This window comes from Theropithecus gelada, chromosome 12, assembly GCF_003255815.1.
Source record: "Theropithecus gelada isolate Dixy chromosome 12, Tgel_1.0, whole genome shotgun sequence".
Classification (NCBI taxonomy): domain Eukaryota; kingdom Metazoa; phylum Chordata; class Mammalia; order Primates; family Cercopithecidae; genus Theropithecus; species Theropithecus gelada.
This window is the reverse complement of record NC_037680.1, coordinates 89,608,756-89,628,533: the sequence shown is the minus strand read 5'-3', so window position 1 is coordinate 89,628,533 and position 19,778 is coordinate 89,608,756. Positions and strand designations below refer to the sequence as shown.

Genomic DNA, 19,778 nt, shown 5'->3' with positions numbered 1-19,778 from the left:
GATAACTGTAAAGTTTTTTTTTAGATCGGGTAACATGGAGAAAATTTGCAACAATATAGAAGACATCTGTTGTTTTTGCCTGCCTGACATCCCTTCCTCCTTCTCTTGATAACAAGAGTGCCCATTTACCTTTAGAGAACTTTCCTGTTGCATGTAGCTGTGGTGGGACCCTCAGTCCAGGTACTCTGCCCTCTCCTGCCCAGGGGCTAGACATGTGACCTCAGACGCTCTTCCTGGAATTTGAATTTGGGTGAACTGTTTGGTTTTTCAAAAGGATACATTGGGAATACACCTATGGTTTTGCCTTTATGGTTATCAATGTGATGAAACAGTGATCTAATGGAATTATGTTTTTATCTTTGTTATAACCTCAAATATAAGGTCAAAGAGGATGTTTGGTTATGAAGTTTGTTCAAACAGGGGAAGTTACCTTATTGGTATATTTTTAGCCCAGATTAATGTCTGTGTGATTAATGCATTATTGAGATATCTATGGAATTTGTTTTATGTTTCTAGCAACATATACACAGAAATATTTTGATGAGTTGCACCGAAATATTTTGATGAGTTGCACCCAGATCCGTGAAGCAAAAAAAATCAGATTGGTTACATAATCAAGGAAAAATATATCAGGTCTTTACCCAATGGCAGACCTTACAAATATGTCTGACTGGTTTATAAAAAGTCAATGCCCAAAATACCTCTACAAAGAATAGTATAGCATAATGGTTGAGCCAGGCTCTGGATCCAGACTCCTAGTAGTAATAACATTCTCTACTAACCAGATGTAAATCCTGAGGAAATTACTTAACATCTATGGGTCTTTGTGTTCTCATCTGTACAGTGAAGATGGTACTACACCTATTTCATGGGGTTTCTGGATGAATTAAATTAATTATTAAATGCAAAGCCTTAAAACAGCACACAGCACATAGTATACGTCAGTTATTAGTATTGCCGATGTGGTAGAAACAAGATCAATTTTTGACATGAAAAGGGCTATTGTAAAGTAGAAATTAGATCAGAACTCTGCCAAAGTCATCATTTTCAGTTCACATGAGCTTCATTGAACTGGGGACAAATCATCTGAATTGAGGTGGATGTGGTGTGGGACAGTTCCCACACCCGGGTTTCGTTTTGAGTGTTAAATGCGTTCAAGTATGAAAATTCAGGGTGAAACTTAGCACAAAACTGCCAGGTTTTGGACTACTCATTTCAGAACAAATTAGCATATTCAATTTCGGGGGCAAACCCGTTAACCAGTTTTGCTAGTTTTTTAGCAAAATTTACAACAACATTTTTTTTTCTTTCCAAATTCTTTCAGTTTGGATCTTGGTCTCTGACATATTTTCATCTTTGGTCCATACTTGGACTGCTTTTTAGTTTTATAGTTACTTCTAATAATGTAGTAAGTGTTTGAAAATCTATCATCCAAACAAAAAGTTAAGATTTTGACCATAATTTGTATCTTATTACCTGGTTCTCCACCACACCACCACCACTGTGCCACCCTTCTGACTCCCCTTATGTGAATTTTGTGGTCATCCTTGAATGTTTTTGAAATTCTTTGCTTTTTTGTTGACTCTTTGGCTTTTGTGTAACTTTTTTAGTTGTTACTAAAAGAGAATATAATGTTTTATACATAATATCTTGGGACATACTTTTTCAATGTGATAACATCATTAATTATATATTATAGACAATGATGTGTTTCCTTGTTCCTCAGTCTCACCTTGGAAATTTTTCTCCAAATTAACATCAAATGATTGCACAATCCCTTGCTATTCATAGCCAGAGGACTTCTTATTAAATGTAGATTACAGTTCAATTTTTCTGACCCATCTATAGGTTAATCAAAACTTGGATGGAATGTTGATTTCTTTAAACATGTCCAAATCATGAAAACATTTTTTCACACTATGTTTCACTTTTTCAAAATTAGCAACCTGTTGGTTATTAAATACGTCAACTGAATTGTGCACTCGGTTTTCCTAACTTTCATCTCTTGCTTTCTCACTTATTTTTGTGTCTGCCAAGAGGATCCCCTTATAAATGAGAAGACATTTTTTGTACACAGTGGGACTATCTTATACAAATGAAAGGATCAGAGTAAATCATTTTTACAGTGCATACTGAACAAGTAAAATTATTCTAAGAAATGAAAGCTTTAGGTTTCCAAACAGTGCTGGCACAAATGCAACTAGAGAAAGCAACAATAATAAAGAACAAGTAATAAGTTATGTTCTTTCCTGAGAACACTGTTTTTAATCAACTGATTTGCCGTGTCTGAGTTGTTACCCTATCTTTAATTAAACATCCTTGGGTGGTATTTCTACTCAAAAAACAACTGTTGTAAGTTCTTTGCACTATGAATGTCAGTGTCTAAGGGCTAACATATTAGCCTGTAGCAACTTGGACAAATGGGATGAATAGGGAACAGCATTGGAGAGTGTATGTCAAATGAATTAGGGCAGTAGTTTAGTGAGCCAATGTGCCAATTTGGAAATGGATTCTTCTTCCTGCTGAAGAGTTCTTTTTAAAATAAATTACAATCATAAAGCTGCCACAGTTTACTGTGCATAGACATGTTCAGAATTGGCTCTCCTTCATGAGGGCTGCTTGGTACAGGTATTTAAGCTACTGCCAATAAGGCTAACAGCCTATCAAATAGAAAATATGCTGCAGGAAAATACATGGGTTAAGAAAAATAGTTAAATATCATGCTGTTATTTTGTATGTCTGTTTAAGCTTTTCTCTAAAACAAGTTGACTTGTTTTTAAATTGTTTTTAAAAAATAAACTCTAAAAGCCTTGAAAATAATGCAGTCTTAAAAGTAGTATTGATTTTAGTCAATGCTAAAAACACTTTCAGGGGAATAAGATGAGAAACCACATGAACAAGTTTGCCACCAATAGTGGCAACAGTGTATGTCATGGATTTAAGAGAGACTCAAATAAAAATAAATCCTCTGGTGTATATGTGTGTGTGCAGATTTAAAGAGTATACTTTCACACTACAAGGTATTCTTTCTACTTGCTTCTATTCAAGCATACTAGCTGTTATAACACATATTGAGATGGCAAATCCAGCTTTGTATCATCCAAAATGTTGAAGAAATTATCAGATTGCGTTTTTCTATGGTTTTGTATAGTACCTCCTATGGAAGATTGTAAGGAACAAGAGCCTATTATGGACAACAATATTTCTCTGGTGCCTTTCGAGAGACCTGCTGTCATAGAGAAGCTCACGGGGAATATGGGAAAACGTAAAAGCTCCACTCCACAAAAGTTTGTGGGTAAGCATTACAAATGTTTTTGTTTCTTTGCAAGGCGATTTTAATAGGAAAAGGCAAGTTCCCATGTATTAGAAATATATATGGTGTGTTTCAGTTCATGAAATAAATACCCATCTCTTTTCTCCATTATTCTTTTCTACTCTCTGCCACTCTGTGTGCACCACACTTACACCAACACACACAAACACACAAAAAGAAATAAAGACTGATAGTGGTCACCACTCAAAATGTGATGATATATAAAGTGAAATCACATGTAAAATAGAAAGTATTAATTTGTTTAAAAAATAATCATACAAAAGAGAAATGGTCCAGCCTGTTGGCCAGTTTTGTAATCTGTTTTAAAATTTTCATTAGTGCCAGTTTTTAACTGTTTTTTTTTTAACCTGTTAACATTTATGCCTAATGTTCCATTATTGGAAAGCTAAGCATGTGGGAGTTATTTATATCCCACTGCTCAAGGTCATCACCAAGGTCTGATTGCAAAAATTAAAAAAAATTCAACCTCAGGCATGAATGGGTTAATTATTTTAGTATTTTGTCTGGAACAAAGATAATTTTTCTTTTTTTTCCCCAAAATTCTGTATTGGAAAAATAATGCAGCAACCTACATTCAAGATGTTTCATGTTTGGATCTTTATTTTATATTTTGATCTTTGTTTTTTCATCCAGCCTATGATTTTGAACTGAAAAGATTAAATATCATATATTTAGACTTTCCCTTTTCATTTCCAAACCCTTAGATATTCTTTGATACGCCCAATGTTGGCATCATTCTGAATGCATGCTGTAAGTCATAGAGTGTCTCTGAGGATACAAAAAGCATGGACTTTTTAAAAGAAATATGAATAATAGAGATTCAATGAAAAGAATTGTTAAAGAATTGTTATTCATTGTATATATAATATATCGATTCTTGCAGGCTTAATGTGGGATAAAAATATTCAAACAGATTCTCACATTCTAGTGTCATCATTGTGGGACATCCTGATTAAATGGTGATTGAGAGAAAAATCTTTGCTTTGGTTATTTCAGTAAGGAGAGACTAACACAATTCCATTACTTCAATAAACACTTAAAGAAGGTTTCCTTTTAATCTGAAATTGAAGAACTAACACATCACCAAAATAGTACTCTAAGACTAGCTGGAGGGATTTATTGAGAACTCATTGAAAGACGGCCGAAGGGCGACTGTAAAGGCCATAGTTTATACTATGTCAGTTGAAGCCCCTGAGTTATACACAAAGGATTGCCTCAGGCTTTAGGTAACTTTTCTTTCTGTTCTTGTGGGTAACTATGAAGAAAAAAGAAATAAACAGCCAGTTTACTTATTTTTAATATTGATTTTTTTGATGGATGTCATTAAATGTTTAAATCTAACTAGACTCTAGTGTAGTTGGAAAAATATAAAATATATTATTATTCTTTCTGTCTTCTGAATTTATATAGTCTACTCTTTGTAACATTTTTGTCATGTTTCCTGACTTAGAGATGTTACTCTCAATTTTATTTCACTGCATTCCTTAGAAAAGACGGACAGATTTTTAGAAAATTACATTATGATTCTAAAATATATATATTATATTTTTAATTAAGAATTTGAGAGTATATTTTTCTTTATTTGGATTCTGTCCTAGTAATATATAACAAACAGTAGCCACAGTTATTACTTCTATTATTGTTCTTGAAACAAAAAATTTCATCATTCCACACTTATTATAAATTGCCTTCTTCATGTGCCTCAGTTAAATACTATTCTTTGACCTTATCAAATTCTCCAGACTAATGATCCCTGAACTTCCTGCATATCTACTTGTCTCTCCCTCTCTTTTCTTATTCAGCTTAGATTCCATGGTTCATCACATGTACATCTCTCTTGCCAATATTCTTGCCTTTCTTGCTTTGTTGGCTGATCTGTCATCCCCTTCTCCTGGTGAAACCCCACTCTCTTGTAAAACTGACTGGGCATCCTTTCCATACTTGTATCTCACTAGATGTGCACCCCAGCCTGCACATCTGGTACTTTTGGAGAAAATTCCACAGGCTGATGAGTTGGCATCAATATAGATAAATGAATAACTGATCCCAAATATCAGCTGGCCCATCCATGCTATGGAGCAGCACTCCTTTAATCCATCCCTGAACAATCATCTCTCCTACTCTCCACCATGACAGTGCCAACCTTCTCTACTGTCTGCAACATGCTGTCTCACTCCTTGGTGATCCTGTATCTATGTTCACAGGGGATAAAATCACTGGAAATGATTTCAACATAATATTATCAATTCTGTAGGATTGTATGCATCCATGTAAATACTTTTATCCTTTTTCCTTATTTCAATGAAAGAACTATCCCTCTTTCTTATTAAAGTTCATTCCTCCTCTTGTCATAGGAATTCTCCTATCCTGGCCCCCCAGATACCTCACACTATTATTTTTCCTCTTTCTCACTTACATTTTTAACCTCTCCCCTCTATTAGCCATTTCCTATCAGCATTTAATGCAATAAATTCTCATAATTTAAAAAAATCTTCCTTTAAGCCCCGTCTCCTTCCAGGTACACCTATAGTCTCCTTTTCTTCAAAGATGAAATTGTTGAAAGAATCTCTGTGCTTGTTGTATATGATTTTTTTCCTACTCATTTCCAAGTCCATGCAACCTGTTTTTATTTCCCACACTCCATTGAAATTATTCTCATTGAGGTCACAACTAGCTTCTGTAGTGCCAAATCCAGTAGACTCTTTTAAGACAGTATCTTACACAGCTCCTAGAGAGTGTCTGCCACTATTGAATAGTCAATTCCTTTGGAAACACACTCTTTTCTTGTTTTTTTATAACACTGTTCTCTCTCTCTGACTGTGCTCAGTATTCCTTATAGACTTATCCTTAACAGCTGTACAAGTTGGGCAAAGTCCAAATGGAGGCCCCCATTCATATGCCTAAATATTTTTATATTATTAATCTAACTGTAAAACGTATTTTCTACCCTTCCAACTTGACTAAGTTCAAATAAATATGCAATTCTCAGATTTCTTGTAGCTCTACACTACACCTTGGCAGCATGAGCAGAACCACGCACTGGCTTACAGCTAGGCTGCTCTCTTAGACCCACTGCTAGTTCTCTCCATTACCAAAAGGGGTCTCACACACACACGTGTGTGGACACCCCAGTCTGCACATCCAGGTTCTTTCTACATTGTACATAAAGACCAGTGCCTTGGCCATCAGGCCTAGGTGTGTACTTACCAGTAGCACAGTTGGTAGGAAGTATTATGGACCCTATGAAGAGGACTGTGTAGACCCTAGAAGCAGGCTCAGAACCATTTGGTCAAGGAATTCTGGGGTCTGAGTGAGCTTCAGATCAGCACATTCCCTTGGCCCTACAAGCTCTTCATTTCCTGAGAAGGGCCCAGGGCTCCCTAAACATGGGGCCCAGTGCAAACCCCACTTTCCCTGATCTATGAATAGGCAGAAAAATCTTTGTGTTATTCCAGGTTCTATTTTTGATCCATCCCCTTCACACTCTACCTGGGTGATATCAGTTATTTCCTTGGCTTCAGAAGTTGCTTTCTGTCAACCAATGACTCATTTCTACATCTCCAGCTCAGGTCTGTCTTCTGAATTTGAGACTAAATCTTACTGGACATGACTATTACTCATAGTCCTCCCCAAACTGAATTCATCATCTTTTCTATCTCATTGTCATCCACTAAATTTCCTAGGCCAGAAACCTGGGCCAGAAACCTACAGCAACAATTTCCTAAACCCCTTTGCTAAATTAATACTTTCAGGGCACTTCCCTGTTTATCCCCTTCAATCTGTATTCCTTTAGGGAAATATTCAATTTTTTAGCATATTTAGCGTTATATTATCTAACTTGTCTTTCTCACTTGTTTCCACTCTCAGCCTTATTGAAGTATAAGTAATTCCTCATTTATAAGCCATGCCCTCTTGTCTCTGATCCTTTCTACCAGCTGCTCCACCTCATGTTTCTTCACTCGGCTAATGTTTACAATCACATTCTTGTCCTTGATTCCATTTCCTTCAAGAAGTCTTTCTTTAGTCCTCTAGTATGTGCTAAATATTCCTCTTATTTGACCCCATCACACATATCACACTATGTCATAAATTATCCTTAAATTACTATTGTTCCTTCCAAACTGTAAACTCTTTGAGAATATAGATCAGGTTTGTCTAGCTTAACTTTGAAATGTTTGACATTGCATGTATTTTAAGTTGAGTGCCATGAAATATTTCTCCTCATTTTATCTTTCCGTTTTTATTACTCTAATCATTACACTGATCTCACTTAGAGGCCATTTCTTCAAATCTGAAATAATGCTATCTACTTTAGTGTGTTTTTCTAGAATGCAAGCCTGTAGATCAACATTTTTCCATCAAAATTACAAGTTAAGCATCCATCCACAACAACATATTAACCATTTATAGGAAACTCACATATGTTTTTAAGAAGCATTTATCTGTAAGATTTACCTATAAAAGTAACTGGTAAATAGAGACCACATTGTCTTATGGACAGAATTTTTAAAAGATGAAATATTCTGTTCAAAACCAGCAATATGTGGCTAAAAATCAAAACTGCTTTTCCTGTTGCAAGCACCAAAACTCTTTTATAGTTATCAGTCAGACATTATGTTGATGTATAATATTGGAGTAAAATTATATTTGTTAAGGTGTATATTTAAGGAAAAACTACAAACATACTTCAATCAAGAAAAGGTATGGGAAGATAGCAATGGGTGTACATACCAGCACCATCACCTACACACGTCTAAATAAGAAAGAATGACATAAAAATGAATATCAATTTCAAGAAGCAAAACAATGAAACAAGATTTTCCAAGTTTATAAGCAAATACTTTTTGAAATAACTCCTAATTTTATTTTTAAATAACCCTAAATTTCATTCATTTGTATTAGGTGGTACAACTTTTAAAAGTATTTTAATAGTGACTTTTAAAAAATCTCCAGAATGACATATATGGATTATATATATTTTTTCTAAAATAGTGGCTGAATCAAACAACTTAACCCTACACAACAGTGAGGTGCCATCTGTTATAACAAGATCACTCTCACTTTTATGCAAAATCAATCATAATCTCTGACTTATTTTTACTGGGTATTTATTCTTCCTCCTATTCTCCTTGAGCTCTGTTCAAGTGAGAATTTTAAAAGAAAATGAAAATATAATAGACTCAATTATCTCTTTCAGACTAAATGCATTCTCATGACGGCATCAGAACAAATGCAAAGGGCTTATGAAATTTTTATTGCTTTTATATTTTTTCATGTCAAGAATATTTGTGGCCGGATCCAGTGGCTCATGCTTGTAATCGTAACCCTTTGGGAGGCCAAAGTGGGCAGATTACTTGAGGCCGGGAGTTCTAGGCAAGCCTGGCTAACATGGCAAAACCCTATCTCTACTAAAAATACAAACATTAGCCAGATATGGGGGTGCATGCCTGTAATTCCAGCTACTTGGGTGGCTGAGGCGTGAAATCCCTTGAACTGGGGAGGAGGAGGTTGCAGTGAGCAGAGATCACACCACTGCACTTTGGCCTGGGCAACAGAGTGAGACTCTGTCTCAAAAAAAAAAAGTGTGAGCATCAGCAGAATTGCTCAAATACTTGAGCATAATTTGGTAATATATACCAAATTATGAAAAATGGAGGCAATCAGTCAACTTTGTATCCTTTCATATTTTTAATCTGATACTAATTTTTTTTTTTTTAAACTTCTTTCACCTCCCATTCCCTTCCAGGGGAAAAGCTCATGCGATTCAGCTACCCAGATATTCACTTTGATATGAACTTAACATATGAGAAGGAGGCTGAGCTGATGCAGTCTCATATGATGGACCAAGCCATCAACAATGCAATCACCTACCTTGGAGCTGAGGCCCTTCACCCTCTGATGCAGCACCCGCCAAGCACAATCGCTGAAGTGGCCCCGGTTATAAGCTCAGCTTATTCTCAGGTCTATCATCCAAATAGGATAGAAAGACCCATTAGCAGGGAAACTGCTGATAGTCATGAAAACAACATGGATGGCCCCATCTCTCTCATCAGACCAAAGAGTCGACCCCAGGAAAGAGAGGCCTCTCCCAGCAATAGCTGCCTGGATTCCACTGACTCAGAAAGCAGCCATGATGACCACCAGTCCTACCAAGGAAACCCTGCCTTAAATCCCAAGAGGAAACAAAGCCCAGCTTACATGAAGGAGGATGTCAAAGCTTTGGATACTACCAAGGCTCCTAAGGGCTCTCTGAAGGACATCTACAAGGTCTTCAATGGAGAAGGAGAACAGATTAGGGCCTTCAAGTGTGAGCACTGCCGAGTCCTTTTCCTAGACCATGTCATGTACACCATTCACATGGGTTGCCATGGCTACCGGGACCCACTGGAATGCAACATCTGTGGCTACAGAAGCCAGGACCGTTATGAGTTTTCATCACACATTGTTCGAGGGGAGCACACATTCCACTAGGCCTTTTCATTCCAAAGGGGACCCCTATGAAGTAAAGAACTGCACATGAAGAAATACTGCACTTACAATCCCACCTTCCCTCAGATGTTGACATACCTTTTATTTTTTTTTAATATTATTACTGTCGATAATTCTTATTTTATGGACGCAGTGTCATTTGCTCTGCCTAATTATGATGAGGAAGAAACAGAAGAGAGAAGGGATGGAAATATTGTTTCTTTATCACTGGCTTGTTTATTTTGTGGGAATTTAAAAGCAGTCCATTTCTACTAAGGCAGATCATGCTTTGAAAAAATCACTTGATTCATAAAGATTTGTCACCTAAGAGATTCTGATTTGCCACTGATATTCAGGATTATGATGGAAGACAGGAAAGTTTAGAGTTTTCTGGGTAGGACTTTGGTGGTTTAAAATGGTATAAGTAACTTTATTCTTGAAAGAAGAATGTGTTTCAAACTGTAAACCAATTTTTTGTTCTTCAGACATCATGGAACACAAAACACATTGTTATTTTCAGTGATAACTCCTAAGATGAGCTGAGTTGTTGTTGTGGGTTCTATGTTTACTTCCCCTATGGAATTTATAATTCAATATGTTTTACACTGTACCATATAGCAAAACTTTTCAACTACAGGTAGTTAAGGGCCACCTACAATACGTCTGAGGTCCTGTGAGCTTATTTTTCTAAACGTAAGCACTGTTTTTCCATAGTTTTGATGAGTGGCATTTTATAGACACCCTGGCAGCCTTACTTTTAACACCTTTAATGAATAGTATTTTTATGTAGTTTTCAGAATAACATATGGTCTAAGAGTGGATAAAAGGCAGTCAGTAATTTCTGGGAGGGACTTCTACTTTCGTAAATTTGTTTGAGAGGTTTTCTTTTAAAGTTGTAATGTGATGGCAGCATAGTATATGTATTTGTTTCTAAAAGTATGCTTACGATTGTCACTTTATCAGCATTTGATCAGTGTTAACCAGTCAGCAGAAAAATATAATTATGCTAACAGTAGGGGGAGAAAACCCACTTAGAAATCCATTTTCTGGTATTTCTCTTTTCACTAGTTTTTTTCAAGATGTGACCTCCCAGTGTTCTGTCCATAGTTCATTCATCTTTTACTCTTCGAGTAGAAGGTCTTAAAAGTCTTGCTGTTGGCTATTTCTTTCAAAATCTCCTCAGAGCAATTGCTAATTTGACCTGAATCTGGTAACTTGAACCCTGAAAGGTTATAGAACTAGGGCTATTTATTTTAGTATTTCTTCAGTAGTATTTACTACTCTTGCTGCAAAAAGGGAATGGGACTTCTTTGTAACCTGTACATTGGACAACAGATAAAAGACACAAAAAAATAAGAAAGTTTACTTTTACCCTTCTCGGAGTCTAGAATGTGACAGAACCCCCAAAGGAAGGTCCTGCACATTTTTCTGTTTCCAAAACATTTAACTCTGTAAGTCCTTGTCAGAAATGAATCTCAATCCCTTAGTATGGAATTCCCCTTACATGGCATAGGTTGCCATATTTCATGTGCAGATTTTGATTTCGTTTATGTGGGTGCTCTGTTTTTTCTTTGCAGTCCAACCACATTAGAGGGGAGGAACCGAGTGATATTGATTCAAGTCATTTTAGGGGGACATACTTGGAAGGCAGAACTTACTGATTCTGTTTGGGGAGGACAGGCCTGACTGTGACTGGATTATCTGATAACCATTTGTGAATACTGAAATTCTGTTAAGCAGTAACTGATAACTACTCTAAAAGATCATTAAATAGGATGCTGAAATTATGTATCTTAATACAGTGTGGTATGAGAATTACCAAGTCAAGAGAATTGTGGACATAAGCAAGTTTGGCCCCAATACTGCTCTTAACTCATTTTCCAGCTCACCATTTGCTATTTAAATGGTAAGCACCAGCTAAGTTAAGCACTTCTAAGCACTAACAAAGCTAGAACTAGGCAAAAATTGTTAGAACTCAGCCCTCTTCTACCAGTCCCTATCATAATTATTTTTGGGAAAATGTCCAAAGTGCCCCTTTAAATCTAAGGGAATGCACCAAAACAGAGATATATAGAATGTCAACCATTTCATTTTTTTTTTCTGCATGCCTTGGTACATTGTGAACATACAACCTATTCAAAGTTAAAGCATGTTTTTGAGACTCTCTCACCCGCCCACTGCCAACCATTCCTGAATAATAAAATAATAATTGGAATGGCATTTTTTTTTCCTTTTGGATGAGGTAAATAATTTTAAGGTTCACAATTTTGTCTTTTACTGCAATTTAAGGAAACATTTGGATGTCAGTCAATATGTTTATAATTTTGGCTGCGTGCAAATTTCTGCTGGCATTGTCTATGAATTTTCTTCCTGCTTTTTTTTTTTTTTTTTTCAATATACGAACACTCATGTATCTACCTGCCCCGGGATGGAACTGAATTTAGGTGGACCCTAAACAGTTGTGTAGTTCCCTGATGAAGACAGTGCTAGGCACTTACCTTTTCTGATTTCATCTTTTTGGGAATCTGTTTTACTGAAGATAGTTAGTAGCTGGGAGTGCATTTGCTACAAGCATGTACTTGTATTTTCCTAGCTTCGTGAGGAACAGAAAGAGGTGGATATGGCTCAGGGTGTGGCAGGGACAAATGAGGACAAGGTCAATTCAAATTTGTGGGTCAGAAAGAATTTTTGTGGACATAGTGTTCTTGGAGAAACTCTGGATGGTTATATTTGCATGCCTTCACAAAAGGAAATACGCAAGGTTGTAGCATCTAAAAATAAATATAAGAGTCAGACACCAAATAAATCAAGTTTTACATAACAGTTGTATGCCCAGTTTATTTAGGTGAGATTTCACGTTACAGAAACTATTTGAGGAGCATGAAAATGGGTTATCTTCTGTATTTCCCAGTTTGGCAAAAGTTCAGAATTTCATCACGTTGCTTTGCCCTAATTTTGCCCAGAATTTTGTCTTAGCCTCTCTCTAATAGTGATGAATCATGCATAAAAAGCCATTCTAATTGGACCTTTTTAAGACAGGGAAAGGGACCAGTAGGCAGATTGGAAGACATTTCAAGTCATTGAAATATTCCACTGAGATTTCCTAAAGGGACAAAATTGGGAAAATAAGAAACTACGATTTAGATTTGGCTACATAGTAGAAAGTATCTCCCCTACATACGTATGTATGAATCATAGGGTATATGTGTGTGTGTATTACACACACATTCTTTTAAAGAGAATTCATGGAAAAAAAAAAAAAGCAGTTGGAGTGATCAGACTTATTGCGAAAACATACAGAGAATTTAAATGACAGTTAATACTAAGAAATTAGGTGGGTTTAGTTTATCAGGTTGTAATAGGAATCACTAAAGAAGTTACTAGTGTGTCTTTAGGACCAGTGGCAACTCTTAAATAAAACTTTGGGTCCTTATTATCTACCTACAGAACAAAGTGAAACAAACAATGATTAAGCTGATTTGATGTAAATTCAAAGATATTTAATGTAAAGTTTTTTGGAATAGGAAGAAAATACAGAAAATAAATATTATCAACAGTTACCTATTAGCAAATAGAGAAAGACAAGAATAGTTTAGTGAGTCCAGTATTTTGTTTTTGTAGTTTTTATCTCGGTTGTACAACTCACAAAACCCTGCAGTCTTTGGTATTTTATAAATGTTTAACAAAATTTACATCAGATTAAGGCATTTAGATGAAAATTATGTTCTCACTATCTTCCAAATTTTATTTCATCCTATCTCCAAAATGATTTCTTAGGGTAGAAAAGGAGCAGAAGGGGCTGTAAAAATACAAACAAAAAACTGTGTGCCCCTAGTTTCAGGCAGAACTTAAACTGTCAGAGGTACTAGCTACATGATTTGTTTTTGAACTTTAGATTGTTCACGTCCAAAAATGGATAAATTACATTTGTGTTTATCATCAATTATATTTTATATATTATTTTAATAAATACTATCTGAATGAAGACTATTCTAAACCAGAAAATTCCCCAAATCCAAAAGAAAAAAAAAATGTGGGAGGGGGTGAAATTGAAGTTTGTATATATGAAAGTTATCTTAGAAATATTTTTAATTCTCCAGTTTCTGCAAAATAATTAAAATATACAGTAACTGGCCTCCTAAATCCTGAATTTAAGGTATTGAATACTTATTTTCTTTATGTTGGTGCCTTTTTAAAATGCATTGACAGTGTTGGTTAGCTGTCGCAGTTCTACAATACTTTTAATATGCATTTTTAAAAATCACTTAAAATTGAGCACTGTATAATTCATCCCTGTGTTTTTAGGGCAAATCTTTAGAGCAATTTCTAATAGAGAAATTTTCAGCTCAGCTGTTAAAAGGAAAATGAAATTTTGAAACTAGACTTTAATAATACCTTTTTAGTTTCATAGTATTTCTGAATATGATTACAAGATTATGCAGGTAAAATATAGAGTGAAACTTTACCTGTGAATTGAATTATAATTTGTTTTTTGTTTTGTTTGTAAGGAAGAATAAGTCCTGTATCAAACAAGAATTTATTAGATAATTTTTTGGTCAATAAAATACAGTGTTGATTTGGATTTTCATCTCCAGACTAGTATTATTCTAGTCTTGGAATCTGTATTTTCTAATCTGTTAGAAAAGAGATTGACAATTGATGGAATAATGTGAAAAAGCAGGTAATTAATTCTCCTTGAACAAAGCAAAACTGAACAGTCATATCACATTGCTATTCTCCAAAGCATAATTTCAAATGGTTTCATACCATGGTTGTGTATTACTTGCAATGGGCGTGTTAGGATATGACAGCTTTTTAAAAAAATGAGCTGCTGGTTATACAAAACAAATGGCATATGACCAAGAAGCTGTGATATGCTAGTGTTTCTTTTTATCATAGTGTATTACTAGCCAAATAATGACACCTTGAATATTTTTACATTTATTGCAGAAACCTTAAACTTTGGAATTTCCATAAGGTTTTTATGTAATATTCTATTTCTAGCTTTTTAGTTTTATCTTGCTGTACTGTAAGTTTGAGGATATTTTTCACATGCACTCTTAGGAATAAGTTCATAATTCTGTTTATGGGGCTTTCCTCCCATAATACTGCGTTTGTATATTTTCTGTATAAATGTGTTGTGTATTAACCTTTATCCCATACAGAGAGTGGTACAAGAATGACTAGTTTTCTAAGATGTCCTTTTTATTGTGAACACAATATAAAATCTAGAGGCCCTCTGCTAAGCCACATAAAGTACAGCATATAACTTCGTATAGGTACAAATAAGCAAGTTTGCAGTGAATTGGGCCTTCAAATTACCTCAAATGACACACAGTAAGAAAAGCTTCTTGAGCAGGTGGAGGTCACTGAATCCCCTACTATGCACTTACCAAGATTTTACTTACTTTAATTTACTGGAAATGGATTTTTTTAAAAAAATGAGTACACTGTAACAAGGGAAGGGATCTGGGTTTTGTTGTTGTTGTTTTATTCTTGTTTTTTAACGGAGCTCAAATTCTGAAACTGTGATTTAAAAATTTTTGACAGTGAAGCATTCTGATTTTAAGCATAACTCCCTTCCCTTTCTGTGTAACAAAGGTCTCTCTGTTATCTCTTAACTTTTGTCACATCTCCCCCAGCCTCTTTCTTTGTCCATCTCCCTTCTGTCATTGTCTATGGATGTCTTTACCTCTCTGTTCTCCTAAAAGTTTGAAGATTAGATCAACTTTTATTTCTAGTTCATTGGTAATTTAATCTTAATTTTTTTGTTCGTGATTTTTGTTGGTTGTATAATCTGCTGACGTATTTTTATACTCAAGTGTAGTTTTCTATTAAAAAGAAAAGTGGTTGGATTAAAAATAGGAAGCTGTATAACCCTCATGTTACTTTCACTTTCAAATATTGGGTACCTAAAACGTTACTTCAGAGATTATGTAATCCTGTTATAGTCTGTTTGCTTTCCTTTATTGTTGGATTTTACATTCTGATTTGGCTTTCCTCCAAAAAATGTATATCATGAAAGACTAGACAGTTATTTGCAAGTGTTTAGAAAGGTGTTAAAAATGTAAAGCAAAGAGTCTTAACTTTCTCCTAATTGGGAGAAAAATGCTTTAACATTACTATAATAATATTCCAGGTTTGGAGGGGGTCTCCAGGCCCCATATTTGCTGTTAATAGTTGGACCTTTTAGACCATGTGTTATTTGCAATCCCAGAATGATTGCTTCTGCTATTAGTTAAAAAGATACTATTCTTTTCTTTCTGTACAAGTGCAATACTCCCCTTGAAGTCTTAAAAACTATGGTGATTTTGTTTTTTCTTTTCTGACCTATTCTTCCTTTAGCTAATGGCAAAAAGAAACTCATAAAAGTCATAGTATGTTAAAGGACACAACAAGCAAAGAGAAAAACACTCCACAATCAAAAGATTACAGAATGTGGAAACCACTAGTCTGATCTCATGGTATCTTTATTTAGGCTAAATTTCCATGGAAATTAGTAATCTTTTGCTTGAAAAATGTGTCCTAAAGTTGAACTTTTTACAGATTGAACCTTCTTAGACCCTCGCCCAATGCTCTAAATTAAGAACCTAATACTTAATATTTTTATTTCACTTCTCTCCTTTTAGAAATAAACTTTTAAACAAAAGCAAAGCACTTAGCTGAGTTTTAAACACTTACATATCACGTATTGGAGAAAAATTTTTAAAAAATATTTGGAGCAGTCCTGTTTTCATACAAATTTAAGTAAGAAGTATTTTTCTTATACGTATTTATATGTAGTGTGCTAATTTTCTTTTTTTATACCTGTGTCCCTGTAGTTAAACTGCTGTAATATAAATACATGTTTTTTTAAAAGATAACATTTCTTTGGCATTTCTTTTAAAGGCAGTTACTGCATTTCCGCATTTGTACAGTATGTGTCTTGGCCGTTTTAGATATTTTTTCTTTAACAATACCAAAGGTAATTAGACTATTTTAAAGACTAATTGCTTGACAGTTTCTAGGATATTTTGTGTTTTAGAAACAAAAAAAAAATAGGTCAAACCAGTAAACCTCATTTTTTTTCAAACTAATAATTTGGGGAAATAAAAACTATTGTTTAAAAAAGAAATATATATATATATATATAAATATATATGTAAAGTTAAAATTCCAGACCTTGTACGTCAGGTTTGCTAAGTGTAATGTAGTTTTTTTAAGGCTCAAATACCATACCTCAGAAAATGAGGTTTACTATGGAAATACTGAAACAGTCTTTGCAGCTGTGTGACAAGTCACTCTACTACATACTGATTTGGAGACCTCCGCTAAACACTTTTATCACTGCAGACTAAAATGTGGGACTTGTATTTTCTTTGTTTTTAATGCACACACATACATGTTCTGTGCATGTATGTGGTTACTGTGTATATGTGTATGAGTGTTGTATATGCATGTGTGAGTGTGTGTCTGTATGTGTGTACAACTAAAGAAGCTGCAGAAACTTTGTAATACTTTGTGAAAAGGATTATATTATAAAGGTTTGTACTGTCTGAGTGCACAGCTACTGGAATAAATTTAGGGAATCTCAGGAACAAGCATATAATTTGTCCAAGATTTATTTCTTCTCAGAAGTGTAAGTGCAGTTTTTAATTCTGTATATTATTTAATATTTTACCAATAAAATAAACTTCTGACATAAAAAGTTTGCTATAAAAACTTTCTGGTGAAAATTCTGTACGCAAACATGTCTTCCAAATACAGAAGACTAAACTGTTGACTATACCAGGCTTAAATTACCATTCCCATTGTGTATTTGTCACACTTCCGGTTCCAGAGGTTTGGATACATGTGATATCCACAAACTACATCTCAGTCATTAGTCACCTCCATCATTGCTACGTAGTCCACCAGAGCAGAGAACAAAATATTACATGATTTGTTAAGAATGACATCTCTGCTCTTTAGACAGCTTTCATACGTATCTTATTTCACTTTTAAAACAAATAGAGGAGTGTACATCAGAGCCCATCCCCTTTGTATAGAAGAAAATAGACCTGAGGAAAGAAAATTGTGACTTACTCCAAAGCACATAGTAGTGCACTTAAATTACACAAGAGGTCTGAGTGCTCTGATATGGTCAATAACACTACTAGAATAACACTACTGCTATAGAAACCAGCATTTCTTAGAAGTCAGACAAAGATAAAATTAAGAAGTCATAGCAATTATTCAATCACACTGGCAAAAACTGTTTGCCAGTTCTGCTTCCTGATGTACATTCACTACGTGAGTCACACATATCTCTTTGTTTCTTAGATTTTACAAATGTAATTTATCTTTTGCCATGAGAAATTTGTTCTGTTATAAACATCTTCATAACCAGAAATGCAAAAGGGCATATATGACTGCAAATTCATTTTATTGAGTGTTAGCTATCCACTATCCTTCAGGCCAATTTGAACTCCACCATCACATTTGAGATAGCTGTTAGAGTTTTTCCTCATTGATACGTATTTATAGAATTTCATGGATACTTACACATTCCCCAATAATTTCACTTCCACGTGTCACACAGAATGAAAAATACCACAAATTCAAATAAAAATTTCCTGCCTTGACTGTATCATAATTCAAAATACTAAGCGAATTTGGGCAGGGGAGGATGTAAAGAAGTGAAATAGCAAAGCAAAAAGAAGAAAAACTTACCAAATCATCCTCCAGTATTAAGTTTATAAAGGATTCCTTCAAGATCAGCAAGGAATATCAAATCCCCCTGGTGTATTATATCAACAGGAGCCAAATGAAAAGGATTTCTTGAAATATGTGCCATATGCTCTTGACTTTTCAATTGCAATATGGTCAGAGAAATTATAAATAATTTAAATCTTGATATGATTGTAAGACTTTTTATCAGCATGCTCAAGCCAGAAGACTGTTCTTGGGGTGTGAACCACATGGTGAAAGGATTTCATCTAGCATTTTAGCAACCCTCCCTCCTGCTATTAGGGGGTTCCAAATGGACCCGTTAAACTTCCAGGAAAATCCCCTTTTTTGTTAATACCCTTACTGAAATTTCCCAGTGTGTTTATTTAACTTCACTAGACGTTCCAACGAAGCTAACAATTGGTGAATTTGAATTTTCCTTCTTTTCTCCTGTTTGGCACTATACCCAAGGGAGAGATTTCAATAAAATAGCCTAACTGGCAAATGGGAGAAATCAACAAAGAGGACAAAGTTATTTGGACATCCATTATCCCATATAAAAATGGGTAAAACCTGAGGGAGATCCTGGAAAATAAAGATGTGTTCAGTCTGAGAAATATTAATGTGTTAACCTTTTTCTTCTTGCTCTTATTGCTGCTTTATAATCCTAAACTGTCTTCGATCAGACCAAGTGCTTCTAACTTGAAATTTGTCAGGCAAAGGACAAATCCCTCAAAGCAGTACAAACGGATACTGCCCATATTAGTGTTGAGTTGTTTGTTCTAGAAATCCTTAGAAGAGCTGCATGAACCTGATCATCAAACCAAATGGAATGTCTGTGAAGAAGCAAGAGGAAGAACCAAAGGTAAAAGGGAAGTAACTTAAGAGTATTTGTGTTGGATTTCATGGGGCCTTTGGTAAGCCTGTGATGAAAGAGGGAGGAGTCACTGTGTTGTCATTTCACCTCACCAGATGGAGTTGGGATCGGAATCAGCTGCCTCCACCGGGAATACTTAGTGAAAACCCTTCATTGGGAAGTAGGAGAATTTAGCTAAGAGGGAATGGCAACAGAGTTCATATTGTATCAATGCCCTAGGCCCACTTATTGGTTCTGGTTTTGTGGACATAAAAGCTTAAAAGACTTTGATCAATATCTATCTGTTCTCCTTGACCCTGTCACAATTCTAATTACTCTAAATAAAACACAATATTTTTCAATGTGAGAAATTTAAAGCAACCACAATATGTGAGTTTTAACCATACCCCTTTTTACAAGTACTTTGCAAAT

General features: G+C 35.0%; 1 protein-coding gene across 3 annotated transcripts in view; it reads left to right on the top strand.

Annotated features, from left to right (window-relative positions):
* Positions 1 to 17,503, top strand: part of IKZF2 (IKAROS family zinc finger 2) — a 155,517-nt gene extending 138,014 nt beyond the window's left edge. For 2 of the 3 annotated variants that reach the window (XM_025405613.1, XM_025405611.1), the window contains 2 exons: positions 3,152 to 3,295; positions 9,081 to 17,503. In XM_025405613.1, coding sequence (XP_025261398.1) covers positions 3,152 to 3,295; positions 9,081 to 9,805 — 869 coding nt within the window. In that variant the 3' untranslated portion in view covers positions 9,806 to 17,503. The remainder of the gene's footprint in view (positions 1 to 3,151; positions 3,296 to 9,080) is intronic. The other variant, XM_025405612.1, reaches the window with a different exon arrangement.
* The last annotated feature ends 2,275 nt before the right edge of the window (positions 17,504 to 19,778 follow it).